We start from the raw sequence: 12,012 nt of genomic DNA, 5'->3' as shown, positions 1-12,012 counted from the left end.
GGAAAAGTCTGTGTTAGAACTGCTAATTGTCCAACTAATCTGACTGAGCCTGGCTATTAAAATATCAACGTGTTAAACTGAGAGAGGAGACACAGACGGGGATGTGCAATTCTTTTCTTTTAGAGGGAAATCATATTAAAATACCAGAATGAGGAAGAGCTGAACTGAATCCAATGTTGCTAAACAAAATAAAGGGAACACATTTTTGAAGTGTGTGAAAATGATGCAACTATTCACTTAGTAATGTATTACAAGACATCCATTTGCATCACTACTTGTTCCGGGTGATCAGGAGCATTTTAGTGTTTCCAGCTGAAAATAAGATCGACAAACATGGAAAGCATTTCTAACGTCAGGCAATGTTCTATTCCATCCATCACCATTGGAATACTTCACCCTTGGAAACACAGAAAATGCCATTTCAAATGTAATTTTCGGTTTTAAAGCATTATTTGAAGATGCATTTGCAGGACGCTGGCTGGATTCTATCTTTTCTCCCCCAGACCTGTCATCCACTTCTGGAGTGCTTAAAATAAAGTGCACAGATACAGAGTAAGCTGAAACAGTCAAGAAGCAATATAATACAAAAATGTGGTGAGTAAAGTGTGTTACTCAGATCTCTCTAAAGTACATTTCTCCTTTATTCCGAAGGCCACAGCACGGACAGCTCTGACTAATGCAAGTAATGGAACCAATCTCTTCCTTTGAACATCAAAAAGGTTATCTTTTTTGTAAACCAGGTCCAACTAGTTTTGCAATCTGGTTGGAGCAAACATGAAAGAAAAAGGTTTAATTATCTTGCAAAGTGAAACGATTTCTTTTCTGTTAGTGAAATGATCTGCTGAGGCAGCATCAGTTTGCGGCCGTTACACAGTTTGTGGGTTACACACGCAGTGTGAGAGGTGTGTGTAGGATGTGGGGCTTATCTGCATCTTGTTTATCCTGATGAACCGATACAACAGCAGGAAAAAAAAGCCATTATGCTGGGACTTGATCGAAATGTTCTGCAAGATCTGCTGCCTAGAAGAGCTGGATCTTGCAAATGAAGTCTGCAAAAGCTTGGTGCTGCATGCAGATGCAGATTTTCATGGAGCTAGGCAAGATATAAAGACATAGGAGTGGAGATGCTTGCTGGAGATGTAGAGAAGAGAGAAAACTGCTTGTTCACTCTGTTTCCATGCAAGTATTTGCCATCTGCAGATCAAGATGGATCAAACGTTGTTTTAAGAGTTAGACAACCGGTCTTTTTATCCCACCAGCTGTTGGGATGGAATGTGTTCCATGAGTGCCACAGGAGCTCCTGGATGAGGCTCTGGTGTGTGTGTGATTCAGGAGGTGCGTGCCAGGCTCCCTCTGACCTCACCGTGCACCATTTGTGTGCTTCTTATTTGTAAGGCTTCAGAATAAGATGCTTTGCAGTTGGGAATTAAAGAATGGAACTGAAAAGCATTCAAGTATTTGCATCACTTCGCTTTATGTGCTGTTCCTTGCAGTTACTCCTGACTTACACAAGTCTGACGTCAGGCTCAGGATGACGTCCTTAAACAATTGCTTTAAGTAGAAAAAGCATTTGAGGTTTTTGTGAGGAACTTGGAGCTACAGAAACAGTATGGCAAATAATCATAGGAAAAAAGCCACCAAGAACAGTAGGGACCTTTTTCTTTCATGTTACAAAGGGAGTAAAATAAAGGTTGAATGGAGAAGAAAGGGAAAAGAAGGATGAGGGTAAAAACAAGAAAGTGCACAGTTCATACACCATGAAATGAGGGAAACAAGGAGGGCTCTGAACCGTTAGTGCAAAAAAGTGAATCAAAACATGGAGTTGTGCCCATGATTGTCACACAGCTGGAATGAAAGAGAACGAATGAGCATGAATGTGCTGAAGGCAACAGCGAAGCAGCAGCAACAGCGTCGAGAATGGATTGTTTAGAGAGCACAGGATTAGCTGAGATCCCAAAGTGCAGATGGTGCTGGATGAAATAATCACCTCGGTCTCGAGGGAGCGAGTGATGCCCGTGGGTTGGCCACACGATGAGGGAGAATTGCTGTGTAACCAAATGAAGAGAACACTAATTGAGAGCAGGTCCCAGGGAAACGTCCAAGCCTCCCTCCCAATTTCTGGCCCATAAAAGGAAAAGAGAAAGGGGGGAAAACAAAAACAAAAAGAAGAAAGAAAAGAATGGTCTTGCTGTGTTTTGGAGCAGTACAGATACGCAGCTGAAGTTGCATACGAGTTTGAGTTAATTAAACAGATTGCACAGATTCCAGCTCTTAGTAAGGGTCACAATTTTGGGCAAAGTGTTCAGATCTCTTCTGTCAATATTAATGTTTTCCTTCTCTTTATGGACGCACTCTACATTCAGAAAATAGTCAGGTCCATCAGATGAGGCAGATTTTCAGAGTAAAGGCAAAATTCTGGATTTGGGAACAGAATCCCTGAGCCCATGCATAAATATTTGGGTTTGGGAGCTGCGTATGGAAGTCACGACATGTAATTTAATGTCTAAAACAATTTCTTCCCGTGAGTGGTGTCATTTCTCTTCTTGTCCCTGCAATTCTGGGAGTTACTGGGGGTGACAGAAGCCTCAGCTGCTTCTCATCACTGTCACCATGCACCAGCAGCCCTGTGCTGCTTTCCTAAAGCTGCAGCCCTGAAATCACCACGATGTTGGAGAGCTGCAGAGGAGAGCAGGCTGGGATGAAGGTTGGCTCTGTGTGGCTGCAGCCACATTGTCCCAAGGCCTGTGCAGAGGCTCTCAGGATGGAGAGGAACACCTTCCATTAAGCCACGCTTTGTGTTCAAAGCCCTCTCTGCATGTTATGCCTGTAGTTGCTCAAACTGAGCTCTTCAGACCTCTTCCCTGCAGCCAGGCTCCCGTTTTGAGCATATCAAGGCAGCCTGTTTTTAATTTAATCTTTCCTTTTTGAGTGGATTTGTCTTGAAAGTCATGAAAAGGCCGGGCTCCCAAGCTGCTCTGCCTCTTCAAGAGCTGCAGGAAGGTAAGTGTGTGTTTTTTTAAGCTGCACCAAATTTATCCCTAATGCAGCTTACCAAAATAAAGCCAACATCAGCACTGCTACGGCAGCCTTTCCAACGACCCCTTAGGTCAAATAAATGTATGTTTCCTATGCAAAATTTCCCCACGACACCTTCAAATGATCTGAAGAGTTCAAATAATGGCAATTGACATTCGTGTAGGCACAGCCCTTGAGTGCAACATAATAAATCGTGTGTGTTTGTATACATGTACTGGGGAGTGGGAGGGGGGGAGTATGTGTATCACTACTGGAATGGCGTGAAACTCTTTAACCCTGCAGAAATAGTTTTATTTGATTGCAGAAACAACAAACCAGCTCCACAGCAGCACGGATATTTGCTCTCACAGAGCTGTGCCTCTGGAGGAGATGTGAATTATTTCAGGCTGCAGGCTGGGATGCTGCACACACCTCACGGTGCTTGGGGGAATGTGAGGATGCAGCACTGAGAAGCAACCCTGGTCTGTACCCCCATGGAAAGGGAAGCAGGCAGTGAGCAAAGCAGGGCTAAGTGGGATCCTGGGGCTGCTCCCAGGGCTGGGGGTGTTGGTCTGGGAAAAACCTGCTGTGGGGAACTGTAAAAATGGATCCAAATGGGGAAAAAACAGGAGCAAAGAGGCCACCCTGCCACCAATGGCTGTTGAGGGTGTGAGGTGCCCGGCATGTACATCTGGCATAGAAAATCACAGAAGAGTTAGTGTGAAAATCCCAGATGGTTGAGAATGCAGTGCAGATAGGTTCTGTTCTGTGGGGTCAGTTTCTCTGGGGCAGGTTTCCCACAGACAGACATTGCTGCCTCTGCTTTTGGTTTTGGAGTTAGGCCCAGAGGGAGGTGAAATCTGAGACCCGATCTGGCCCAAGTACCACACTTTAATCTTCCAGATCTTCTTTAGAAATAATAATAAATCCACACAAACATCACTGATGAGCAAAGCTCCAACCATTGCGGAGAAGCAATCCCAGCTTATGAAACGGGCAGGCAAGCAGCTTACCCACCCCTGGCTGTGCTCCCTGCACCAACTTGGCCATGTGGCCCCTTTCCATCCTGCTAATAATGTATTTCCTTACTCATTTGCTCCTCAGAGAAACTTGTCAACCAGTTGCATTTTCAACTCTCCAGCTGAAACCCGGGCCTGATGTGGGGATGGGCAATGGAAGGGATGCTGCAGCACAATTTTGATTTTATTTCCCCACCCCGTGGTGGGAGGAGTTCAGCTTTCAGCTCAGCCCCCTCCGGGCACTGTTGCAGGCACATATATATATGTGTGTGTATATGCATATAAATGTGCATAAGTATCTCACAAGTGTGTGATGAGAGCACTGTGCTTTCCTGTGCACACATAGCACAACGTGTGCATGTGGTTGGTGCACGCACTGCCTGCCTGCACTGACCTTAAAGCAGAAATCCCACCTATAGATGCAGCATGCAGCACGCAGACCCTCCGGCAGCCCCACGTGTGAGCTTTGGCCAAACGCATCCAACCGATGCTGCGTCCATACAGAATCACAGAACGATTCCGTTTAGAAGGGACCTTTAAATCAGATCCAGCTCAATTTTAACTGCTTTCACGGCATTCTAAGCGCTGTTTTCTTAAAGAAAAGCAGTGGGTCGGGGCCGGGGGCCGCCCGCACCCCGCACTGCCGTCCCTGCGCCCAGCCCCGCATCCTCGCACTTCCACCCAGCGGCCGCGGAGCGGAGACGACAGAGCTGGAAAAGTCGGGCGCTCCGAACTGCAGCCTCGTTGTCACCCGACGGTCGCCTTTTCTATTCTTTTAAAGGTTTTTCTGTTTTTTTTTCTTTTTTTCTTTTTTAGATTTTTTTTCCCCCTCATCTATTTACCGTTTACCAGCTCATCCATATGGAAGACGTGGCTTACACTTCCTGGAGAACTGTACTTTTAGGACTAATTGATTCTGGTAATTAATTTGTTCTACCTGCTGGATCAGATGGAAACGCTGTCCGTGTGCCCAAGGATTAGCACTTGCCTTTCTAACATCTTTCTTAATTATCTAATAGCATGGGTTGTGCGAATTCTGGCTCTATTAGAACACTTTTACTATTAACGGTAGTGATTGGAATTGTGATGACAACTCGATTTCAACAAATTAGAGCTTAAAATCAGGAGATGAAGGAGAAGTGCCTTCTTTTAATTTCCCCGAGTTTAACATCAATAATTAGAGCAATTTTCTGAGATGCGAAGCGAAATTATCTCGGCTATGATGTGGTGTATCACCCTCATTTTAGCAAATTGACTCCGGGGAAATGAATGTTACAGATTAGGGGGGGTGGGGGGGAACACAAACAGAGGAAAGACCGAGGGGGGGTTGGGGGGGGTTGGATGTTGGCAGAACACGGAGTGGGGAATGGATGGGAACAAAACCCGCTGGGGTAACAAGTGGAACAACACACGTTGTGTGCGTGGGGACCGGTTAGGAGCGGAGCAGGGCACAGGTCGGGAAAGCGCAACTCATTTCTTATTATTTTTTTTTTTTTCCCCTTAAGTTTTGGCGCTTCAAGACAAACGGAGAACAAAACCAAAAGCTTTCGGAAGCCGCCCCCGGCCCTGCGCTGGGGAAGGGGCTGATGAGGGTGGGGGAAAAGTGCTCGGAAGCGGAGCCGTTCCGCGTTTCCTCCGCGCCGCCCCCGCCCGCCCGTTTCGCCATTGGCTCTCGGAGCGCTGCCGGCCCCGCGCCTCAAAGCCGCGCATCGCCCCGCGCATCCCGCAGCTCCGCGTCCCCCGGCTCTCCCCGTTTTCCCTTCTGTCTGGGAGAATCGGGTTTTTTTTTTTATGTCCCTTCTTATTGCTAATATCGCTTTATTATTATTATTATTTATTAGCGCTCTTATTTATCGTTCCTCTTATTTCCCTTTCCATCTCCTCTCCCGGGACGCGCAGCCGGCCGTCCTTTCTCCTCCGGCCCCCAGCCCCTCTCTCTCCGTTCCCCGCAATCCGAAGCGGGGCTCTCCGAGATGAACCTCAACTTCACCTCGCCGGTTCACCCGGTCCCCGCGCCCCGACCCACCTCCTTCTTCATCGAGGACATCCTGCTGCACAAGCCCAAGCCCCTGCGGGAGGTTCCAGCCGAGCACTTCGCCGGCTCCTTGGCCTCCCGCGTCCCGCTCTTGGACTATGGCTACCCCCTGATGCCCGCCCCGACGCTGCTGGCTCCACACCCGCACCCGGCCCTGCACAAACCGGAGCACCATCACCACCACCACCCCTACTTCCTCACCACCTCGGGTAAGTGCGGGGCTTTGCGGGTGCAGCCCGAGATGGAGAAAGGCTCCTCAGCCTCGCGCAGGGTGTGGGTTTGCGTTTTGGGGCTTCGGGTCCCTGCCTTGCCGAGCCCTCGGCTTCGTCAGAGGGGATCGGAGATCTCAACCAGCCGAGATTTTGAGCCCAGCGACCCCAGGCTTTCCCTCTCCCCTTCTGCCCGTTTATTTCGTTTTGAACTCTTTTTATATTACGGTTCTGGAATGGGACCGGGCTTCACTTTTCCACGTCCATCAGCAGCGCTGGGGCCGTGCCGGACCGTCCCGGGGCGGGGGGAGACTTCGCGCCCGTCCGTCCCCACGAACCCTTCCCAGGGCCGCTTCCTCCAAAGTTTCTCCTCGGGAGGCCGAAGTTTCTCTTCGTGTGGCCGCTCTCTTCACTTCCCTCTGCTTTTCTCCAGTCTCTTGGGTGCATTTCGTTGACTTTAATTGCACTGAGGGTGACCGCTCCGTTTCTGAGGTTGGCTGAACCGCACCTGCTGGGGAGGGTTCGGATGGGGTGTTTTCAGAGAGATGAAAAAAAAAAAAAAAAAAGTGAATAAAATAGAAATAAAGCAAAATAAAAAGAAAACAAAATAAAAATAAAGATTTCGAAAACGAAAAAAAAAAAATCAAAACAAAAAAAACCAAAACGACCCATATATATCCAGGGGGGCAACGGCACGGGGAAAGCTCACGCAGAGCCGCTGCTGCCCGGCTCCGGTTGGCCGCAGCCCGGCTCCCCGCCGTGTGTCCCCGCAGGAGTGCCGGTGCCGGCTCTGTTCCCGCACCACGCTCACGCCGAGCTGCCCGGCAAGCACTGCCGCCGTCGCAAAGCCCGCACCGTCTTCTCCGACTCGCAGCTCTCCGGTTTGGAGAAACGCTTCGAGATCCAGCGTTATCTCTCCACGCCAGAACGGGTGGAGTTGGCCACGGCGCTCAGCCTCTCCGAGACGCAGGTACGGGGCCGCCGGGCTCCGTGCAGCCTCCTCCTCTTTGCTATACCTTTTTCTTTCCCGATTTTTCTTTTCTACTTTTTTTTTTTTTTTTTTTTTTTTTTTACATTTTTCTTGATTTTTTCTTTTTTTTCTTTCTTTTTTTTTTTTTCCTTTCTCCTCCAGGTGAAAACCTGGTTCCAGAACCGGCGGATGAAACACAAAAAACAGCTGCGGAAAAGCCAGGACGACCCAAAACATGAGGAGAACGGCGAGCAAAGCTCCCCCGAGCCCGAGCTTCCTGAGCCGGCCGCAGCTGAGCCCCGAAAAGTCCCCCCCGGCTCCTTCCTGCTGCAGGACCCCGAGGACGAGGTGGACATCCTGGAGGACGGGGATATCCTCGCCGCCCCGCACCGCCTTTAGGAGCTCTTAGGGCAGCGTTGCGCATCCCTACAGCTCTCCCCCAAGCCCGCGTTCTGCCGGGGTGCCAAGGTTTGGTGTAGGTACGGAGGGAAATAAAATCCCCCGGGTTCCTTTCGCCCCTTTGGCTTCATCCCAGCATCACCCCAAGCCTGAACTTTGCTTGGAAATCCAGCGAGGGAGAGCCAAACAAAAACAAATAGAACCAAACCAACCAGCCAGCAGTTTCCTGTGAGTTCTCCCTTCCCTTTGAAACATCGGACTTTTCTCTATTCCCCGAAGTCCCCTCGGTTTTCAATAAAGGTGTTCCGTGGCTGCGTGGTGTGGTTACTGAACGGGTGTGCTGAGAGCGGCCGATGGGGCGGGGGGCATCGCTCAGCTGATTCCCATCTGGGAAAGGGGAGCAGCAGGAATAACCCCAGCCCTGTAGGGCTGCACGGAGAGAATCGCCCCGGCTGTTTGTAGCCGCCATTCCTCCGCAGCTCCAGGTGAGGGAAACCTGCAGGCTTCCCCTGCACGACTTTCGCTCTCGTTTCCTCTCCTCTTGCAACAGCCTTGAGCTCTGCGCTGCAGCCGCCATCCGCGCTCGTTTCTCCTTTCCCTTTCTGCCGGGGAAACGGATTTAATTTCCAGGTAACCAAAGATTTATTCTTTTATTTTCCCTCGGATGAGTTGCGCCGGGGCACAGTGGGGGCTCCGCGTGTGCCGGGCTGCCCTCAGCACAGCCCTGGGGCAGAGGTTCTCTCTTCACTACTCCTTATTTTTTTATCTTTAATCTCTTAACGAGAAAGAGATGCGGGCTTTTTTTTTTGTGCCGCCGGCACTTCGTGCGGTATTTTGGATCACAGGCCGTGCGGGTTTGTGCAGGGAAACTGTGACCCTGGTTAATACATGGAATAGAGGCTGACACACCTGCGTGCTTCTTTCCTTCCTTCCCGTGGATTTCCCTTGGTGGTTTTTCCATGTAAAATAACAAAGGAGGGGGGAAAATAACACTCAGCTTTCGGGATGGATAATAGCTAGGTGTCTTTTGCCTTGTATTTAGAAATAATTCAGGTGGCCGTTTTTATCTGTCTATAAATATACTGCGGTGCCACGCATCTCCATCACACTTCAAAGAATGCAGCAGCTCCACCTGAGCGCTTTCCCCCCGCAGCCCTTAAAGCTTCGGATTCGAATGTGTTTATCCATGAAATGCTTGGAGATGAGCGATGGAAACACCTTCAGTTTAGTGGGAAAGGATTTAGGACAAGAGGGGTGAAAGGAATCCTCCAAAATTGCATCTGAATGGAAAAAAAAGAGAGAAAAAACCTGTTTCTGTACATTTGCGTGCGGTTCGTGGTGCAAAGAACTGTTCGTTCGCTGCTGTTGCTGCTCAATGAAGACACTGACAGCCATGGGAAAGGCATATAAAAATATTCGGATGGGGCAAGAACGCAAATTAAAAAGGCAGAGGGAGTTTCGGGGCACGCACAAGCGAAGGCAGCTTTGTCCTTTGGGTATTCGCACCGCCCCGTCGCAAGGCACTGCAGTGGGTGCTGGGAGAACCGCTGTCAGCCCCAGCGCGGTCCGGGTGTGCGATGGGCTGCCCGGCGGTGCACCCAGCGCCCCAAAGTCGGTGCTTATCTCCTTTGCAGGGTCGGGGCGCGCGTTTCTCAACGTGCTCAGGCTGATGAAATGAAAACGTCCTCGTCTCGAACCCTCCTCTTTCTTCCCCGCTATAACTAAAGTTATAACCGCGCCTTGAAATCAAATCGCGTTTAAAACCAAAGCCGCTCCTTGCTAATAACCTCAGCAGCAAATCCGTACAAAACACGAACCGGCTGGGGAAATCGCCGTCCCGTGCGGGATGCGCACCGAGACCTGCAGATAACGGGGTGTTTGGGTACAAAAAAGGGCTGAGATCGAGGCAGAGGAAGGAAAGGCTCAGAGCAAAGTGGCTCCTCGCAGACTGGCTGCAGCACTGCGATGGGATGCGGCGTCTGAACGGCGTGGGTGAGAGTTTGGGAAGAGGTCACGGTGCGCTCGGGGAGGGGAGGCGGTCCTGGGAAGAAGGCAGCGCTGCGGAGCCGCCGCGTGTTCCTGTTGCTGAGGTTTGCTCCCAGGATCAGTGAAACGAGGTTGTGCTCCTGTCCTATTCAGTGAGCACTGCGGGTTTTGCCCTGCCATGCCTTTGTGCCCCCCCAAGGGTAGAAGGAGGCTGTTTGGAAGTGGCTTTTTTTCTTTCTTTTTTTCTTTCACACATTACATCCTTGCTTGGGAAATGCCGGGCGGAAAGGCTTGCAGGAAATAATCGATCTTGGTGGTTCTCCTGTATTGCAAGATATTGACTGCAGTCTTGATTTTTAACGCAGGATTCTTCTGTGTGTTTGTTTCTTAAATGAAATTGTTCCCTGTTAATCTAATTTACACTAAAGTGCTTAATGCTTGTGGTTGTTGTCATTAAACACAATGTAGATTGATCTATAAAATCTCCCCATTAACGTTTGTTTTATGTTCAACATTTCTCCCTCTGCTGCTTGTAACTTCTAAGGGAAGCTTTCCCAAGCCAGGTTTTTTCAGTCCGTGTTCTGATCACACACATAATCAGGTATGTGGGCTGGATGGAGAATTATTTACCAAATCTTGCTCTGCAGCACAGGTGGTCTCAGTCACTCAGTGTATCAAAACCTGTGGCAGCACCCAGCAAGCGACCCAGGCACAGTGAGAGCAGTGTGAATTCCTTTTTACAACCTCCCCTCCTTCCTTCTCTCTGCTGGGCAATGTGCAGCGTGATTTCTTTCCATTGGCAACACGAAGCTTCTGCAGGTGGTCCAGAAGAGGGCTGGGGGGGGGTGAGCAGGATGCTGACCACAGCACTGCGAGCACAAAGCATTGCAGCCTCCTGAACTGATGGCGAGTTTGATCCTCCTCTCCGGTCGCAGTAACAAACAGCATCACCCTAATTAACTGCAGGTTCCTGCTGGGATGGTCTTACTCAGCTTAGAGGTGGCTTATTTCTGTCTTGGATTTGTCTTGTTTCTGTACCATAATAAGCTTAGATGAAGCACCTGTAGCTCCATTGCTGCAACTGCTGTGGGGTGACAACAGCTGCCGATGTGCTCCGTGTTGCTGCAGCAGTAGCAATGTGTCGCACCTGGTGGGAAAGGCAGGCGGATATAGGGAGTATGATCAAGAGAGGGAAGGGTGATCTCAGCAAGAACTGCAGTGTCCTTTCAGTCTGCAGGGTCTTTCAAGGTAGAAGTTGGTTTTAATTCTCTGATAGATGTTTCCAGGAGCAAATGCAGGCTGTTCAAATTCTGTGCTCCCCTTTGTTTGGCTTTTGCTGAGACAGCTCACCTGGCTCTCCTGAAGGCTCCATGTTCCCCACCGTTGTGCAGCACAGTGGCTTTGCTGTCACTGCTGCAACAAGCCCTGAATTGCTCCTAGTGACACACAGAGCAGCTCCATGGTGTTACCTGCAGCTGCCCCATTACATGAAGCTCTTGCTGAGCTGCTGGATGCTTCTTTAGCACCTCCTCTATCCAGGTTTTTGGCTCAGCATCACTTCTGCTCAAAGCAGGCTCTTGTGTAAGGCAGGCTGCTTTACCTCACCCTTGCCAGCTGTCACCAGAGGAGATTCCCTGTGTTCACCCATCACTGTGACTTTGTGCTTCTAGAGCTGTTCCTCCCACCATGGGGGCAGCCACCAAAACCAGTCCTTTCTTCACACCCCTGCCTCTTCTTGTGCACCTCCCAGCCTCCTTGTAAAGCCTGGAGCTCCCCTGAGCCCTTGCAGGGCCTCCCATATTTCAGAGAAGAGGGGGAACAGGGGAATCCAGAATTGCCTTTCATTGCAACCTCCATCTCGGAGTGATGTGTTTCAGAGAACAGACTTTGGTTTTCAGAAGGCTGACAGGTGATGCTACCCAGGGGTCTCTCATTTGGTATAGATATCACGAAAGCTTTGAATGATTCCACATGTCACAACTACCCAGTTTGCCTTCTTGACTTGAGGTGGAGTCAAATAATTGTTTTCTACACTTGCCACCATCCCTTAATGTTTCAGATTGGGAAAGTAGAAGAGGCCTGCCAAGTGAATGTTGAGAATTTCCACTGTATGGTGAACACAAATACGCTTCTGCCCCTGTAAAGGCAGCCTGTGCTCGTGGTGAATAACACCAGGCTTTGCAAATAGCTGTGCTGCAGCCATGGGGCTACAGCAGGCAGGTTCTACTCCAACTAAATCTCTCTCTGAATACTTAATGCAAAATTCAAAGCCTATTTCTTATTTAAATTCCTCGCCTTCCTAATTTGAAAGACATTAAGTTTTGGCCTTTGCTTTTAAGCAGATGGATGCTCATCATTTACTTGTACGGTCTCTTTTTG

At 49.5% G+C, this 12,012-nt stretch overlaps 1 protein-coding gene across 1 annotated transcript; it reads left to right on the top strand.

Annotated features, from left to right (window-relative positions):
• Window positions 1-5,764: 5,764 nt before the first annotated feature.
• BSX (brain specific homeobox) lies at window positions 5,765-10,183 on the top strand. Its single transcript, XM_052697414.1, has 4 exons — window positions 5,765-6,278; window positions 7,052-7,248; window positions 7,411-8,277; window positions 9,282-10,183. The coding sequence occupies exons 1-3, from the start codon at window positions 6,008-6,010 to the stop codon at window positions 7,645-7,647; spliced, it is 705 nt and encodes a 234-aa protein (XP_052553374.1). The 5' UTR covers window positions 5,765-6,007; the 3' UTR covers window positions 7,648-8,277; window positions 9,282-10,183.
• The last annotated feature ends 1,829 nt before the right edge of the window (window positions 10,184-12,012 follow it).

The sequence above is a fragment of the Tympanuchus pallidicinctus genome, unplaced genomic scaffold (genome assembly GCF_026119805.1).
Source record: "Tympanuchus pallidicinctus isolate F22 unplaced genomic scaffold, pur_lepc_1.0 scaffold30, whole genome shotgun sequence".
Classification (NCBI taxonomy): Eukaryota; Metazoa; Chordata; class Aves; order Galliformes; family Phasianidae; genus Tympanuchus; species Tympanuchus pallidicinctus.
Note: the sequence above shows the minus strand (reverse complement) of the source record. Positions and strands in the feature narration are given on the sequence as shown.